Genomic DNA, 16,991 nt, shown 5'->3' on the forward strand with positions numbered 1-16,991 from the left:
CATGGCATGCCTCAGCCTCATTGACAAGGCTGTGATCCATGAAGGGGGCATCACTGAAACAATGAATAGGAACTTGGGCAAACTCTGCGAGATGGTGAGGGACAAGGAGGCCTGGCGTGCTGCAGCCCATGGGGTCGCAAAAGAGTTGGACACGACTAGGCGATTAAACAGCAACAATAAATGACTGTAGTGTTCTGGGTGAATAGATTATAGAAAAGATCTTTTTTCTGAAGTCTAGTAGAAACTTCCTGTGAGGAGGGCTTGTGTGTGTTAATTATCAGTTCTTTATTTTTTACTATTTAAACAGTAGTTTGATCTTGTACTATACACTTTAGTGCTACCCTAAGTGTATAACAGTAAGAATTTTATATAGCTCTTTTAGACTGTGGTTTTCTTTTCTTTTTTTTTTAATCTTTTGCAGAAATCAGGTATAAGGCAATTTATTTATTTGTTTACATATATTAAGTTTTTAATTCTAAACAGATATCAATCGTATGGAAAGTAAACAAAATAGAATAATGAACCTCATGAGCCAGACAGTTTCAACACTTATCAACTTTCTTCCGTTATTTCATGTTTCCACCCACATTCTACCCCACATTCCATTTATTATTTTTATCACTTTTTTGAGTTATAATTTATATAAATTGAAATGTGCATATCTTAGCTACACGATTTTGACAAACAAATGAAGTCTTGTAACCTCCCAACTCATAATATAGAACATTGCTATCTATCCAGGGATTTCTTTTGTGTCCTTTCTTTGTCATTCCCTGCCCTGGCAATTAATGTTCTGATTTTATTTTCCACTTTAGATTAGTTTTGCCAGTTGGAGAACTTCATAAATGGAATTACAGAATGTCCATTTCTTTGTGTTTGGCTTCTCCTGCTCATCTAAAGTCTGTAAAATTTATCTGTGATATTTCCATTTATGAGTATTGTTCCCTTTTATTGCTAGTTCAGTTCAGTCGCTCAGTCATTTCCAACTCTTTGTGACCCCATGGACTGCAGCACGCCAGGCTTCCCTGTCCTCCACTGTCTCCCGGAGTTTGCTCAAATTCATGTCCATTGAGTCAGTGATGATATTTAACCATCTCATCCTCTGCTGCCCCATTCTCCTTTTTGCCTTCAATCTTTCCCAGCATCAGAGTCTTTTCCAATGAATTGACTCTTTGTATCAGGTGACCAAAGTATTGGAGCTTCAGCTTCAGCATTAGTTCTTCCAATGAATATTCTGGGTTGATTTCCTTTAGGATTGACTGGTTTGAGAATGTAATTTTATAAAGGGTAGACTGTGGTTTTCTTAATCTAAGTGAGTGATTTGTAGATCTCTAAAGTCCTTTCTGAAATCCAGTGATTTTTCTCCGCGGGTTAAGTGATTGAAAGCCAGAAGCACAGTGGCTATATGTCTAGGGTGATCCAGATTGACTCCTTAGTAACTGAAGGGATCCCAGGACTGTGAGACTTAGGCGCCAAATCCTAATTTTGTAAAGAGACCATGGGGAGGTGTCTCACCCATGCCTCAGAGTTGTGGGCACAAGTGGAGTTGTTGAGTTTCCCACTCTAATGGAGGCTGTTGTGAGTGCATTCCTATCCCTTTCTGGTCCTGAGGGAGCTAGGTGTCATTAGAAACTGTGCATATATACTCCTGCATAGTCTGTAGGTACGGTTTTGATTCTCTTATCTCATACCAGGAAAGTTTGGTTGTCTTTTCATGAATGAACTGGAACATACTTTCAGAATTACTAGTATTAATATTTGCTCTTTTTCTTTGCTTTTACTGTAGTATCATAATGCATCTCTCAAAGGTTATGATGTGTATACAGAGGTGTAAGAAAGTATCGAGTTACTACAACAGATTAAGTTTTGGGCCTTTGGAAGGCCTTCCAATGACAAGAAATCCTTGGTGTATTATGGAAGGTCATAGAATATTTTATAGCCCCAGCTTTCCCCTTTGTCTCTGCCTCAACTTCACACATTCTGGTGATAGTTAGATGCTTAGAGTTCTCAGCACAAAGGTATGTTTCTTCCTGCTTCTGTGTCTTTCCTTATGTTGGTCTCTGCCTGAAATCTCGTTTTTACCTTTCCTTGAATGGCTGGTTGTCATCCAAGACTGTTCTCAGTTTGCTCCTCCAGGCCATATTTATGGACTACATCCATGGGTTTTTTGCTCTCAGCTTCTGGTTGGGTTTGGCTGTTCAGGAGGCAACAGTGTAAGTGTGTGTGGGGGGGGAGGTGAATGAGATTGGTTGTATCAGTTAAGTTTTTATTATGATGATACTGTTTAGCAGTCCCTAGGTTTCAGTGGTTTATTGTTCGGTTGGCCAAACAGTCTGTTCAGGTTTTGCTGTAAGATGCTACGGGAAAACCCGAACAAACTTTGTGGCCAATCCAGTGCATTCATTTCTTGCTATGGAGCTGGGGGTTGGCTGTGGTTCAGCTGCTCTTGCCTGGGCTCATCCTGTCTCCAAGCTTCAAGTTAGGTGTGTATCTACTCATCTTTTCCTTATTCTGGGACCTGGGCTAAAGGAGCAGTGGCTTTGCGTGACATGGACTTCTCAGGCAGAGGACGTGAGTGCCAAGTGACCAAGCCAGATCATGTGTGAATACTTAAAGCTTCTGCTTGAGTCACATCTGCTAGTGTTCTACCTGAAGCCAGTCTGATGACTAAGCCCCATGTCTGTGGGATGAAAAAGTGTGCTCTTCCTCAAGGGGTAGGCTCTGTGGAATCCCAGGGCAAAGGGCAAAGGGTGTGAATATATCATTCTACTATGGGGAGGCAGTGAAGAGGTGAAAACAATAATGCAGGATACCACATTGGATTAGAACTGTCCCTGGCTGTCTTTCTGCTGGATGTCATGTTTGTGTTCTTCTGCTGAAGGCTACCACTCCTGTTTGGACCCTTCTCCTGTAACCACAGTTCTCTATGTTCTGGTAACCATTCTTTCCTCTTGCTTCTTCAGGTCTAGGAATGGTAAAGACTCACTGCTCTGCTGCCCCGGGGTGCTTCAACATCCCTTTGGCGTCTCTTAATACTGTCGACATGTTTGTAAATAATCACTGAAGTCTCAAATACCCCGTTTAAGTGTACATGTTTCCTAAAGGGATTCTGATACAATCAGTGTACACATCATCTCCTGGAACCCTTAGTTCTTTTTCTTTCCCTGAGCTTACTGCTTTCTTCACTAACCGTATTACTTTATTGTTAAAAGATGCATGTGTTTTCCATTGAAGCTTTTAAGAGGCAGGAGTTTTTTGTTGTTGTCTTTTTTTTTTTATCTTCTACCACAGTAGTGACACATTATCTGGCATATAATAAGCTCTTAATAATTATTGGGGAGCACAGATAAGGGGGAAATGATCCTTTCTCTTCCTGAAACAAAATTGTACACAGAACCTCAAATTATAAAACAACTAAACTCACTGTGATTGAAGCAAGCTCCTAGAGAAGCAGGAGGTCAGAGCCTGACCCACTCAGCCTCTCCCTTATTCTCTGGCAGCCCTCTTTTGAGGAGCTCCTGCATCAGGCATCCTAGTGAACCAGGGTTGAAGACTACTGGCCTAGATGATGTCACAAGGTTCCTTCCAGTTCAGTGAGTCCCTTTTTGTATTATCAAAAATCTGGAGTGAATGCTTGAGAACCAAAACAAACAAAAAAATTCCCTTATAGTCTGCCATTTGCTATCAGAAAATTATGATCTAGGTAAATATACTAATTAATAAAGGGCCCAAGGAATGCTTATGAATAGGAAGGAATCAGTGTATTGACTTGCAATGAAACTAATCATTGTTAATTCTGATGCCTATCTTTTGTTCTTTCTTGTACCTGGTTAGGTTAGATGCTTTTAGACTAATGGTTCTTCAAATGTGATCTCCAGACCAGTTTAGCATCACCAGGGAACTTGTTAGAAATGTGCGTTCTTGGTCCTGTTTAGGCCAGAATCAGAAATTGTGGCAGTATAGCCTAGCAGTCTGTGTTCTAGTAGCCCTCCCCCATCCTTCTGAAGCACACTAAAGATTGAGAACCACTGTTTTGAAAAACAGCTGTTGATGTTGTGTTTTTATGAGGGAATATTTGGAGCAGCTTCTTTAGTGGCTTCTTTTCCCTTTTAAAGATCTCTACAGTGATTTAAGAGTTATCATTAGTGATCCATGAATCTGATACTTCTTGTGATTAACAGGTCTGAGCAGCTTCCCTGAGATCCAGTACCGATCAGAGAATGAATGCAATGTGAACTCTTTAGATGTTCTAGTATAATTTCCTTCATCCTTGCTGTTTTGAAAAGGGTGAGGGGTAGCAGACAGAAAGTTATCCATCTTACTCTTTGTGGGAAGGAATAAGCTCTTTTGGAAATTGAGATGCTATCATAGTAGCCGGTAGAAAGAAGTTTGAACCAAGAGTCTGGCTGTATGGTTCTAGTCTTGACTTTGTCAATAATTGAGTATGGCCTTGGGCAAATGGTATAACTTCTCGACAAGCCTTGGGGGGTTATATTGTCTTTGTGGTTAGTTTTTTTTTTCTGGTAGCTTGGGTTGCTACTGTCAAGATGATTTTTTGTCCCATTAGTGAGGTATCAAGGAAGAAACAAGGTATGAATATACATCGTTTATTCACCTATTACAAGAAATAACAGCAAGAAATCCTGCAGAAATAGCAATTCAAAGTGAGAAATATTTGTGGGTTTTTAACCTCCAAGTTCATTTATGCCACTTAGAATGGTACATGAGAGGCAGTTTATTTTTATGTAAAAGGCTTTGGAGTTATTCAGGCTTTGGATTCATACCGTGGCTTTACCATTACTAACTCTTATCTTGATTTTTCTGGGCTTTAGTTATCTAATTGATAAGTTGAAGTTAGTGTAATGTTTGGAAGAGATAACAAATTTACAGATTTTTTTATCATGGGTTCTGGTAGGTGGACAGGATTTAGTAAGCGGTAACTTTGTTAGTTTTTACTATCAAAAGCTTTCCAGTTTGCCTCAATGTGACATTTATGTGGAACTAGTTTGATGTCCCCGTTTTTCTCATAGTATGGATCAAGAAGTAGCAAACTTTTTTTTTTTTTTTTTGGGTACTTTGATTTTATTTAAAAAAATATGATCAAACCTATAGCACCGAGACATCATCTTCCCATTTGGCTTCTCTTAGAGCACGTTAAAAATTCCAGCTTATGACAGAATCTCTTTCCTTTAGGTGACGATGAGCAGAGTGATTGGTTCTATGAAGGAGAATGCGTCCCAGGATTCACTGTCCCTAATCTGCTGCCCAACTGGGCTCCTGACCACTGCCCCGAAGTAGAGAGAATGGATTCTGGACTGGATAAACTTTCCGATTCCACATTCCTTTTACCTTCTCGACCAGCTCAAAGAGGTGAGTTCCACGGAGACCAAAACACACTTCATACTTTCATGTTCTCTCTGGGGGCAGTCCGCCCATGGCCAGCCTACTCATGCCTGTAAGCATGCATTGACTGTTGAATTTTAGAACTAGGCCAGGGAGTTGTCCAGGAGGTTTAACAGTCAGTCTCAAAGCTTGAGTTTCCCTCCACTCTTACCTGAATCAGTCCACGGAGACTCTTGAGAATTTATGTTAGCAGGGCATGCCTTCAGCTGGCTGTTGCCGTCTGTGCCGGATTTAAGAAGCCTAGCACTGTGTCACTGCTGCATATCCTGCTGTGAAGCCGATGGGCTCCTGACTGCTCAGTGGAAGCCTGAAACCTGGATCTTGGAAGAGAACAGATTTCAGTAACAACATTCACAACAACAACAGGCATAATGTCATTTTTTAAATGGATGATTTTAAATATTAAAAATAAATTTTATTTTAGTAATTCTGTTATTGTGGGCTTTAACACAAATGTGTATCCTTTCCCTGGGCTTTCCCACAGATTATGATGTAACAGAGTGGAGTGGGTAGAGCCTAGGACAGGGGAAGGAAAGGTGAGACTACTCTCTGGGACTGTCTTCCTAGCTCTGTGACTGGCAGTCACTTCATTTTCCTGGGGCATCACAGTGATGACTTAGGATATCATGACATTGAATAGTGTTGTTTCAGAGGTTTCTTTTAGCTCTATAAATTTATGATGCCAAGATCCCCAGAAACCAATAATCATCTAGTTTCCAAGTGTATGTTGAGCATCTGTCGGGGCAGCTTTGCACTAAGAGTTGTAAATTCCTGTTCTGCGGTGTTTTGATATGCATTTGGGTGATTGAAACGCCTTCTTAAAACAGTTGGTTCTTGGTAAGGACGCCTGGCCAAGGCACATAATTTGATACCTTAATAGTTTTCATAAACATGTCAATGACCATTTATAAAAGTCCTTTATGGACTACTTAAAGTACATGCAAACAAGCAAGACTAGAAAGAAGAAACTTTAAATGGCCTGTAATCCCACACCCAGAGTCACTGATAACATTTTCATGTGGATTCTTCCAGTAGTTTCTTCTATGTATAGAACATATACAGCAATTAGAAAACTGGGATTATATTATACATGCTATTTTTTTTTTACCTGTTTCATGAATTAGAATGTCTTAAAAAATTTTTTTTTAAATACTCTTGTTTATTTTTTTTATTTTTGCTGTGGTGGGTCTTCATTGCTCTAGCTGCGGTGAGCAAGGGCCAGTCTTCACCGTGGCACTCAGACTTATTGCCATGGCTCCTCTTGTTGCAGAGCACGGGCTTAGGGCACGTCGGCCCCAGTTGTTGCGACCCGTGGGCTCTAGCGCTCAGGCTCAGTAGTTGTGGCCCGCAGGCTCGGCTGCTTCGCAGTACATGGGATCTTCCTGGACCAGGGATTGAACCTGTGTCTCCTGCACTGGCAGGCAGTTTCTTTTACCCCTGAGCCACCAGGGAAGCCCCTGAGTTAGAATGTTTTTGAGATGATAGCTAACATTTGATTTTTAATTCAAAATTGTTGAGAATACTTTATGTAGTGTTTTCAGTTTATAAAATACCTTCCATGTGCTGTTTCATGGAGTCTTGAAATTCTGTAAAAGAGGACTGAGCAAATGATTGTTCCCTTTTTATAAACAAGGATGCCTAGGTCACGGGTAAAGGACATGCCTAAGATCATACCACTGGTGACAAAGAGAAAGGAATAGTAAATACTTGGCAAGTAGCCTAATGATACTAGTTTAAGGGTCAGTCTAGTAAGACCCCATGTGAAAGGCCTTTGTGTGTTAGAAGCATATCACTGCTAATCAATCTTGTGCATTCAGTTACTGAGGTCTGTCTTCTTTTTTGTTTAGGGTACCATGCTCGCTTTAATCGTCTGCCTGGAGCTGCAGCTCGATGCCTCAGAAAAGGGCGAAGAAGGCTTGTGGGGAAGGTGATAGCTCTCACTATCTCCTAGGCTCACTGGGAGGATAATATTCCCCAAGAGATTTGTATACCCTGTTGGTAATCGAAGGTGCTGAAGAACTCCTTGGGGTTAATAAACCAGATGTATTTTACACGTTCACAAGACTGAACATGAGTGGACATGAGTGGATACATACATGAAAGATGAAGCTTGATTCATACAGAAGTTCTGAACAAGCAAACACTGTCATGACAGTGTCAGTGGTCTGTAAACCTCGAGGCTCTGTCTCTGTCCCTTCTACTCTGCTGATTCTATTATTATCATAGAAGTTGAAATGCTCTTGGCTTCTTTATGACTCCTCTTGAATTCACGAATGCTTCTTTGGTTTTAACTTTGGTCTTTTATTCTAGAATTCATTTAAAAAAAGAGGGAAGCGAGACCTGTTATCGGATTTCAGAAGTCCCTGCTAGGCCATCAGGGAGGACTGCCTGCCAGCTCACCCAGTTCTGCCTCCCAGGGCCTGTGCTGGCGCTCAGTTCACTTAGCCCTCCCAGAGCTCTTGTTAGAAAGGCGGTATTTTCTTTAAAGGACGAGGAAAATGGGCTCAAAGGTGTTACGGAATGTAGAAGTGGCAAAACGCAGAGAATTGAACCCAGGTCCACTTCTCTTTTATCTTTTTAAATGTAATTAATTACTTATTTTTCACTCTGGCTTTGAGATTGAAAATAAGACTGGGGCTCACTACCAGTCAGAGAAGATTGTGGTGGAGAAAGAGTAAGGGTGGGAGAGGCATTTTTAGAGCATTGATATGTTTGTTCATTCAGTAAGTATCTAGAGTACCTGAGTGTGACAGGCCCTGTGCCCAGCCGTGTATGTGGTGATCAGAGCCATAGTCTTCCTGCCTTCAGGGAGCTACTGTTTTTATAGATTAATCAGAGGACTGTTTTCTGCAAAAGGAAATTAGTCTGTTTATTTTCAGATGAATTCATATTTTTATCGGTTTTTAAATTCTATTTCGTAATTAGAAAAATATTTGATTATTGGAAGAATATCTTTTCTTTTGGATTACTCATTTTATAGACAATACAGTGCTGCGTTTGCTATTGTCGGAGCTTATTCTAACAGGACAGCTAGCAGGTAGGAATACATGGAGTGGAGGGAGGCTCCAGGATGTTGGGAGAGGGGAACAGAGCAATGGTTTGACTTTTTTTCTTTATTGGTTAGGCTTGACACTTGGTGTTGTCCCTAACACCTACCTTTTTTTGTTTCAGCTCCTATAAAAGCCTTCCACGCCCATGGAAGTAAATAATTTCATCCTGGAGACCCCCTTTAGCTTGCCTGGAAGGAAAGTAGGGCCTGTTGGATGTGCCTGTAATGATTTCAAATGAATAGGATAATATTTACTTGGTTAATTCATCTTCATCACCTTAAAGGGATATTTGTCATTTCTAGCAGAGGTCACTGTTCTGCCCCCCTTCTTCTACCTCCCCTATCTCTCTCCTCTTTTTCTAAATTGTAATCATAAATAATGAGTTTCATTCACAGCTCCCTGCCAGCGAGCTGCTAATTACGCAAAGTACTGCTTGTAATTTACACAGTAATAAACTGTAAATTTAAACATTACGGCACTTTAAGTTAATAATTTTTCTGCTGTAACAAATAGCTCATTTTTCACCCATCTTTTCTCTTGGCCGCTTTACTGTGGCTGTGCCTGTGACCAAGAGGCGTAGGTGTAAGGAGTGAAAAATAGGAAGAATACAGTATGGGAAGCCTTTTCATTTAGCTCCACTCCCACCCCAAATCTGACCTCCAAGTTAATTTTTCTACAGCCAGTTCTGCTAAAATGTGTACCCTCATATCTAGGCTAATCCACACACAGATGAATACAGATAATAGTGTTGGCCCAGAAATAGATGTCTTTGAGTAACAGGTTTGACATTTTTGACATTCATGCCCATGACTTATGCTCTTTCATCTTAACAAGTCCTCATATGCGTGTAACTCTTGCTCATGTACTGTCAATACGCTTCCCCAAGTTCTGTGATAGATACTCACTGTAAATGTACTCAAGTTAAATGAAGGGTGAGTGCCTTCTGCCATTTTCCAGTTTTTTTGAGATGATTAGTTTCTGAATTGCTCGTGTTGTTATGGGTATGATTTTGTATTACAATCTTGAGAACCACTAATTTAAGAACAAGTTTATACAAACTTGTATTTTTACTTTAGGAGATGATGTTTAACAGACCAAATACAGGGTGATAATTTTTATAAGTTACAGAAATCTTTTGACATGCATACATTTAGTCAGTAGATACTTAGGTGTTCCTAGTGAGGACTCTGTAAATGTCACATTATGAAGGCTCTTGAGGCTTTAAGTGAATGACTCTAGGGATCTTGGTGTGCTGGCTTGTTAAAAATTGGCTGCTGTTGGATTTTTTAAAAGCTGTTTCTATTTTGACATTTTTTAGTAAGTCCAAGAGGTATATTAAAGTACTATACATAGTTTCAAAAAAATACTTTTTTTGAGCACTAAAAGAAACTAAGTCTGGAATAACATGCAATACTTTTACAGTAGGTGTGAAGGTATGAAGTTGCTCAGTCGTATCCAGCTCTTTGCAACCCCATGGACAGTAGCCTGCACCAGGCTCCTCTATCCTTGGAATTTTCTAGGCAAGAGTACTGGAGTGGGTTGCCATTTCCTTCTGCAGGGAATCTTCCCAACCCAGGGATCGAACCCAGGTCTCCCGCATTGTAGACAGACACTTTACCGTCTGAGCCACCAGGAAAGTCAGAGAGTGGCCTGTACGGGGATCAAACCCGCGACCTTGGCGTTACTAGCACCACGCTCTAACCAGCTGAGCTAACCGGCCCTGTAGAGTTCCACAAAAAGGTGTCTAGTTGCTATTGGATTTTAAGATTGACATCTGACATGTGCTTTGGGGTTGCTGGTATAATCGTGGGAAGGTGTGAGTTTGGTGACAGATCATACTTAATGCTTGTTTTACCTTCTTTGCCTTTTCAGGAGTCCAGCATAAGTAATCTGGGTACTGAGAGGATAGGCCACCTCATTAGTGACCCTCGTCAGAAAGAGTAAGTGCTTCTGTATTTACCGGTGCTCTCCTAGCCTGTTCCTTGGAGGAGACCGCAGAAGAATGTTTTATGAAGAAACCTGGAGATTCTGTTGTAGAGCTGAGTGAGGTCATCTTAAAGATTGGTACTTTATACCATGGCTAACATGCTAAGTTCATGAGAATGATTGTTTTTTCCTTTCTAGACTAGTTTTTATTTCTTTGCATTTTATGTCTCTAGGTGCTCTGTTATAAAAGTAGCCTCTAATGAGAATGTTATATTTTAAATCAGTTTTACCATCTTTTAAAATTTTTTCATTCAAAGTATGTGATTGCTTCTGTATTCTCTTCTGTATGCGCTTCCCATTTTTAAACCTCTAGACAGAGAAATATCTTTTTGTTCTGACTACTGTGATAAGTGCTACTGGAGAGCCTGTGTGTAGCTCCAGAAGAATTGTTCTACCTTTTCCTGTGACAGCCTTGCCCCCTAACATGATTGCCTCTTTGGTGTCTCTAGTTTGTGTCGTGGTCAGTGTCCAGTTATGATCCTATATCCTTTCAGCCTGGTTGGTTGTTATAAAATTGACAAGGTGTGGTTTGTGCTCTTGTTGAACTGGGGTCCTGTTCTCACTGCACAGCTGAGAGTGCATTGGTTTCACACCATCATCTTGAGTTGTTTTAGTGTCCAGTCTTCTGTATTCCAACTTTTTACTTTATTTTTTTCCCCCATTTTATTTATTTATTTATTTTTTAAATTAGTTGGAGGCTAATTACTTTACAACATTGCAGTGGTTTTTGTCATACATTGAAATGAATTAGCCATGGATTTACATGTGTTCCCCGTCCCGGTCCCCCCTCCCACCTCCCTCTCCACCCGATCCCTCTGGGTCTTCCCAGTGCACCAGGCCCGAGCACTTGTCTTATGCATCCAACCTGGGCTGGTGATCTGTTTCACCCTAGATAATATACATGTTTCGATGCTTTTTACTTTTTAGTTTTTTATGCTTTACTTTTTACTTTAAAGAGTCATTTTCTGCCAAAAAAAAAAGTTCATACACATTTAACATCTCCTTTTCTCCTCTGATTCCATTTTTTTTTACTGATTTCTTTTTTCTTCACTTCATTAATCCAATATCTTTTTTATCTTCTCATCTCTAATAATGTTCCTACCACTTCTTTTATTGTTTTCTTTCCTCTTATTCTCTCCCTCTCTTTAGTTTCTGGTTACCATCAGCTGGGAAAAGAGAACGAAATCAGGTAAGATTATTTTTCTTTGTCATCTTTATCATTTGATTTCCTTTTCTTTAGAAAGAATAAAGCCTTGGCTTCCGATTTTCCTCACATTTCTGCTTGTGCACATGAGGTAAGGTTCCTGTTCCTTAAGTTATTCTGATTTTCTTGGAGAACTGTTTTCCAAAAATATCTTAGTATTCACTAATAAGAACAAGAGCCAGTTCCCCTTTTTAGGTTCAACTGTGATCTTCAGTTTATTACTTGTAACATATTTCATAGGAATCCAGTTTTTATTCTGGTTTTAAACTTTGCAGTAAGAAATCAGAATGAACTTCATTTGCCTATTTTTGAGTTCAGTATTAGCATCCCATGCTGAGAAATGCAATGTTGAATCCTAAACACATGAAGCAGAGGAAGGTAGAGCTGCTTTGGGTGAAATGGGGTTGAGGCCTTAGAGCCTCTTACTCTTCCCCAGCTGCTCCTGAGGGCGCCCTTGGCACATCTAGGACTTTATAAGGGACCTGATTTAAAGTCGCTGGCTGTGGCTCTCAATGTGTCCCTTTAATGTCTGAGCCTCTGAGTCTTGTTGGGAGAGTTTGCATCATCTTGATGATTGGTTATAAAATAGATGAATACTGATAGGTGTTTTGATTTTTCTGCTTATTAGCTTGTTAATAAGTTGATAATACTTTTTAGACTTGGAATTTTTGTCTTGAAGTTACTATTTCAAAATGGACTAGAACAGAGATAGACCTAACTGGTATGAATCTATATGATTCTAGATGGCATGTGGGTACACAGTTTTTACTTTAGTTATAATAGTTTATAGAAAAATGTAATCATTTTATCAAACTCATTATTTCACAGAAATATAGTGATGACGATGCTGAGTAAAAATTAATATGATGGAAAATATGAAATAAGTAGTAGAGCAGGTGATGGGCAGATAGAGTCATTAAGGTGGAATGTGAGAGACTAAAGTTTGGGGATTGCTATGCTAGAGTATTAACTGTGTTTGCCTCAGAATCTAAAGGCACAGAGACCTGTGATGATCATCTCATCCAGATCTGTTATTTACAGATGAGATGGATTATTTACAAATGAGCTTTAAACTATTTGCCCAAAGTCACACAGCACTGGGACTGGAACCTCTGTGACACACAATTGCTTTATTTGTATACTTTTTAAGTTCTTTTGAAATTATTAACACCATTCACTGTTCTTCTAGTATTCATATATATTTATTTCTGAAATGTGGGGGGAGGAGTATTTATTGTGGAAAAAAATGCAAAGAAGGCTAGCCAGCATAAAGTGAGGTACTTGTATATAGTGTCCCAGTTGATCCTTACTGCCCCCCCCACCCCGCTTTTGAGGTGAATAGGTGTTTTACAGATGAGAAACTGAAATTACTTTCTAAAGCAAAAGCAATATTTTATGTAGCCCTCACCATAATCCCATGAAATAGGTAAGACAGATAGTAATACATCTGTTTTATAGATAAGGATAGTAAACCCCAAAGAGATTTTGTAGTTTTTAATATATGACAACTCAGTGGTAGGCTGGAACTAAACGTTGGATATTCTAATTCCTAATCTAGTTCTGTTTCCACTACACTGCTGCTGGTTTGTGCTAACCAGTTATTCACTGGAAACATCTGCCAGGATAAGGACAAGGTAATTTCATGCTAGTATTCTTGGGAACAAGGGCTGAAAATCAGTAGGCATAAGTTCCCTTTATGTCAGTTAGAAAGTACTGTATTCTGCCACTTAAGTAATTATTATGTATCAGAAGTTTTTGAAAAATTGCTGCTTACCAAGGAATAGTCTGTTTTTGAGGCTGGCTAGATTAGTTATGCTACATTTGTGGGTACACTGCTGACTGTGCAGTTGATTGAACGGTGTCTGTGGTATGACAGGAGAGTTGAGAGTCAAAGGGGAAAAGTAAGCAAGTAGCAGGTAGCCCTTTAGGATTAGGTCTGTTTCACATAAGCCTTACTGAAATAATCTCATTTATTCCTGCAGTTTAATCCTCTCTCTCCCCTTTACTCCCTGGATGTTCTTGCTGATGCTTCTCACCGAAGATGTTCACCAGCACACTGCTCTGCCAGGTAATTGTGTTCCAGTGACTGTTTTTTCTAGATGATACTGCTGTCCTTTTATAACCCTCTTCAGATTAAAGTATGTTAGTGTATACTGTCCACTTTGATTTCTCAACAACTTTTGAGGTCAGGAGTTGTTTGAGAGAGGCAGGAACTGAGGCAGAGTGTTGAAGTATCTTTCCCGTGATCCCATGGCTTCCTGGATGATTTAAAACCTCAGCTTTGACCTAAGTTCTGACTCATCCTCTGTGATCTGACTCCTGCCTTCTTGTCCAGCCTCCTCTCATAGACTTCTTCCTCCTCTCTGAGGGAGAGACCCAGCTGTGCCTGGGAGCTCTGTTTTATTCTTCAGATTCACAACTCTTTCCTGCCGCTGAACCTTCACACGCGTTCCCTCTGCTGGACTGCCGTCTTGGAGCTCTTCCTGTGGTTGGCTCTTTCTCACCGCAGCTGGGGCCAGCTCCTCTGGGAGGACCCCCTCGGGCTATCCTGTGTGAAAGCGCCTGCCTGTACCTCTCACTGCTCGTTATCTCTCTCTTTCCTTCAGAGCTGTAATTACAATCTGTAATGACTTTATTGTTGTTTTGTTTTTCTTACTTTTCCCCTTGTCTCTCACTAGACTCTAAGCTTCAGAGTGCCTGGACCTTGTCTTGTTCCCTGATAAGTCCGTCCCCCACGCCTAACACGGTGTCTGGCGCTTACGGGGCATTCAGTATGAATTTGTCAGGATAAATCCTGCACTTGCATAGCAGAATGAAATCAGTGCCTCTGAATATACATTCTCTCAAGTTGGGTGAAATGCAAAGTAAATATGGTTTCTGTGATGGCATGCCCTAGTGGGTTATTGCGCACACGGAGCAGCTCATAGGCTGAACCATAGAACTTTATTATTTCTCGTGGCATGAAGAGTTTCTTTCCAAGGTTCCAGTGGTTTTTTTTTTTCTTAATTCTTCCTAACACATTGTTAAGCAGATATATTCATAGATTTGGGGGGCAGGCTGCACAAAGAAATTATTTTTTTCATGGATATACTTAGGATATTTGCTATGGCCTGTAATAATGAACTCTGCACTATAACCGCCTGCCTGACCTTCTACTGGAAAAGTAGTATTTCAGTAGGAAAAATCTTTTGAAAAGAGAGACTGTCACGCATGGTGTTAAGTAAAAGCTTGGAAAATTAGAGGATATTAGTAAACTACTGTAATGCCTTTTCTTAGTCGCATGCTATTTAGCCATCATTCATTCATCATTTGCTGACTCCTTACTATGTGCCTTCCTGGGAAGCCTTCATTAGTGGCTCAGATGGCAAAGAATCTGCCTGCAGTGCAGGAGATCCAGGTTCAGTCGCTGGGTGGGACAGATTCCCTGGGGGAAGGGAATGGCAACCCACTCCAGTATCCTTGCCTGGAAAATCCCACGGACAGAGGAGCCTGGTGGGCTACAGTCCCTGGGTTCTCAAAGAGTCAGTCACAACTGAGTGACTAACACTTTGACTTCCTTTCACTTTACTATGTGCCAGTTACTTTGTTTAGATATTTAGTACTATCCTAAAGGAGCTTATATCCTCATGGGAGGGTCAGATGTGGAAATGGACAAGTACAGTTAGGAATGACAGACAGGTACCTAAATGTGTGCACCGGAGTGATAGAAACTTAGAAGAGCAGCTCCTAACTCAGGCTCAGGGAGCTTTTCTTAGAGGTGGTAGTGCTCAGGCTGTCTTGGAAAATGAAGTTGCATTTCATAGGAAAGCAGTCCTCCAGCTACTTGTCTTAATACAAAATAAAATAATGTCCATGTGTGCTCTTTAGGAAGACTATATGAGTAACACTGTGTCATGTCAGATACTGAAGGTGAATTATTTGTCCTCCTCCCCTTACTTCTGCTGCCTTGAGCTGCGTTGAGATTGATATATCCACACTTTTGTCAGGTTTCCTATTGCCTTTAAGGCCTCGTCCTAGTTGGAGTGGGTGTGAGCTTCATGTTTCTTTGTGTGTCTCATTATCCACATCATTATCTTTGTTCTCTTACTGGCCGTGCTTGTGGCCAGACTTGGAAACGTAAGGAAGCCGAGGCTGTGTTTCTGGTGCACTCAGCTCTGTGGAGATAGTGCTTATTGCTTCAGACTATTGCTGAAAGCTGGATGAGAGAGTGTGGATGCTTACAGCTCATCCTTGTCCTGCCTGACATCATTCCTGGGGCAGTGGATACAAAGTGGGGTTGCAAACATGAAGGTTCTTTGGGGCAAGGGAAGAACATTTTTAAACTTACATTTATTTATTATCTTATCCTTTAAGTTATACATATATTAGTCTAGCAGCACATATTGTTGTTTTATGTGTATGTATTACATATATAAGGACTGTTCAGATTTTTTACTGATAAGGGCACATGAGCAGTAAAGTTTGGGAACCCCCGATCTGTGGGAAATGGTCAGCACAAGTGACCTCCACAGGTTTTAGGAAATGTGGGTGATGAGACGCTTACCTCGGGGCTCCCTGTTTTCCTTAACAGCGAGGTCCCTGCCCAGCAAGGGGTCAGCAGAGAAGGAGCAGTCTAGCTCCAGTGTGGCTGACGGATGCAGTTGGGTTCAGAAGTGGATGGTGGGCTTTGCAAAGAGTGGACCATTTAACAAAACCTGGCACCTAGGGAAGGACTGTTAAAGAGCAGTGGTATTAGGGAAGGAGCAGGTGAATGGCCATATTAAAAACTGTTTTGAATGGAAATTTTGTCTTGTTCCATTTTATTTGCCATAAAGATTCCTTTCAAAGCATCTGGGCAGCATTGGGAATTTCACACCCATCATTAGAACGATTTGTGCGTGTGTGTGTGGTGACTATGTTATCATTAGCGGTATAATTTTATTTTGCGAAGAGAGAAGTGTTTCCTGTTTTATCACTGCTTTCCCCGAGGAGGCCTGGTGTATTAATTTGCTGTATTGCCTCCTGGCTGTTCCCAGGCTGTTTTTCCTCTTCATCATGGAATTTTTAATGGCCCTACTGCCTCTTGGGAAGCATGTGAGGAAGAGTTCCTCGGGGAGTGCTTCCCTTTTTTCACATGCCTATAATTACTCTCCTGTAAGAGCACAAAGAGTTTGATAATCATGCCTGAACTGTGAAGGTTTCCTCCTGTTGGGTTACTGAGCTGAGGTTGCTTCCTGCCTGGATGGGACCAGTTCAACTCCCCCCCCACAAACCCTCAGCTGCGAGAGAGGGAGGGTTCCTCAAACACCTCACTGCAAGAGCCTTCTCCAAGTGAGGCTTGGGGCCGCTGGGGGGCGGTGAGTGACCTC

At 40.8% G+C, this 16,991-nt stretch overlaps 1 protein-coding gene and 1 non-coding gene across 10 annotated transcripts in view; one reads left to right on the forward strand and one right to left on the reverse strand.

The window, feature by feature from the left end:
* GPATCH2L (G-patch domain containing 2 like) overlaps nucleotides 1-16,991 on the forward strand; it is a 60,007-nt gene that overhangs the window by 18,267 nt on the left and 24,749 nt on the right. For 4 of the 9 annotated variants that reach the window (XM_020901060.2, XM_020901059.2, XM_070469669.1 and 1 more), the window contains exons 4-9: nucleotides 5,194-5,370; nucleotides 7,251-7,330; nucleotides 10,326-10,393; nucleotides 11,680-11,734; nucleotides 13,242-13,277; nucleotides 13,626-13,711. In XM_020901060.2, coding sequence (XP_020756719.2) covers nucleotides 5,194-5,370; nucleotides 7,251-7,330; nucleotides 10,326-10,393; nucleotides 11,680-11,734; nucleotides 13,242-13,277; nucleotides 13,626-13,711 — 502 coding nt within the window. Of the gene's footprint in view, nucleotides 1-5,193; nucleotides 5,371-7,250; nucleotides 7,331-10,325; nucleotides 10,394-11,588; nucleotides 11,629-11,679; nucleotides 11,735-13,201; nucleotides 13,278-13,625; nucleotides 13,712-16,991 lie in introns of those variants that run through there. The other 5 variants (XM_020901061.2, XM_020901070.2, XM_020901069.2 and 2 more) reach the window with 5 other exon arrangements.
* Nucleotides 10,100-10,173, reverse strand: TRNAT-AGU (transfer RNA threonine (anticodon AGU)). Its single transcript has one exon. It is a non-coding gene; the product is annotated as a tRNA-Thr (tRNA).

This window comes from Odocoileus virginianus, chromosome 6, assembly GCF_023699985.2.
Source record: "Odocoileus virginianus isolate 20LAN1187 ecotype Illinois chromosome 6, Ovbor_1.2, whole genome shotgun sequence".
NCBI lineage: Eukaryota > Metazoa > Chordata > Mammalia > Artiodactyla > Cervidae > Odocoileus > Odocoileus virginianus.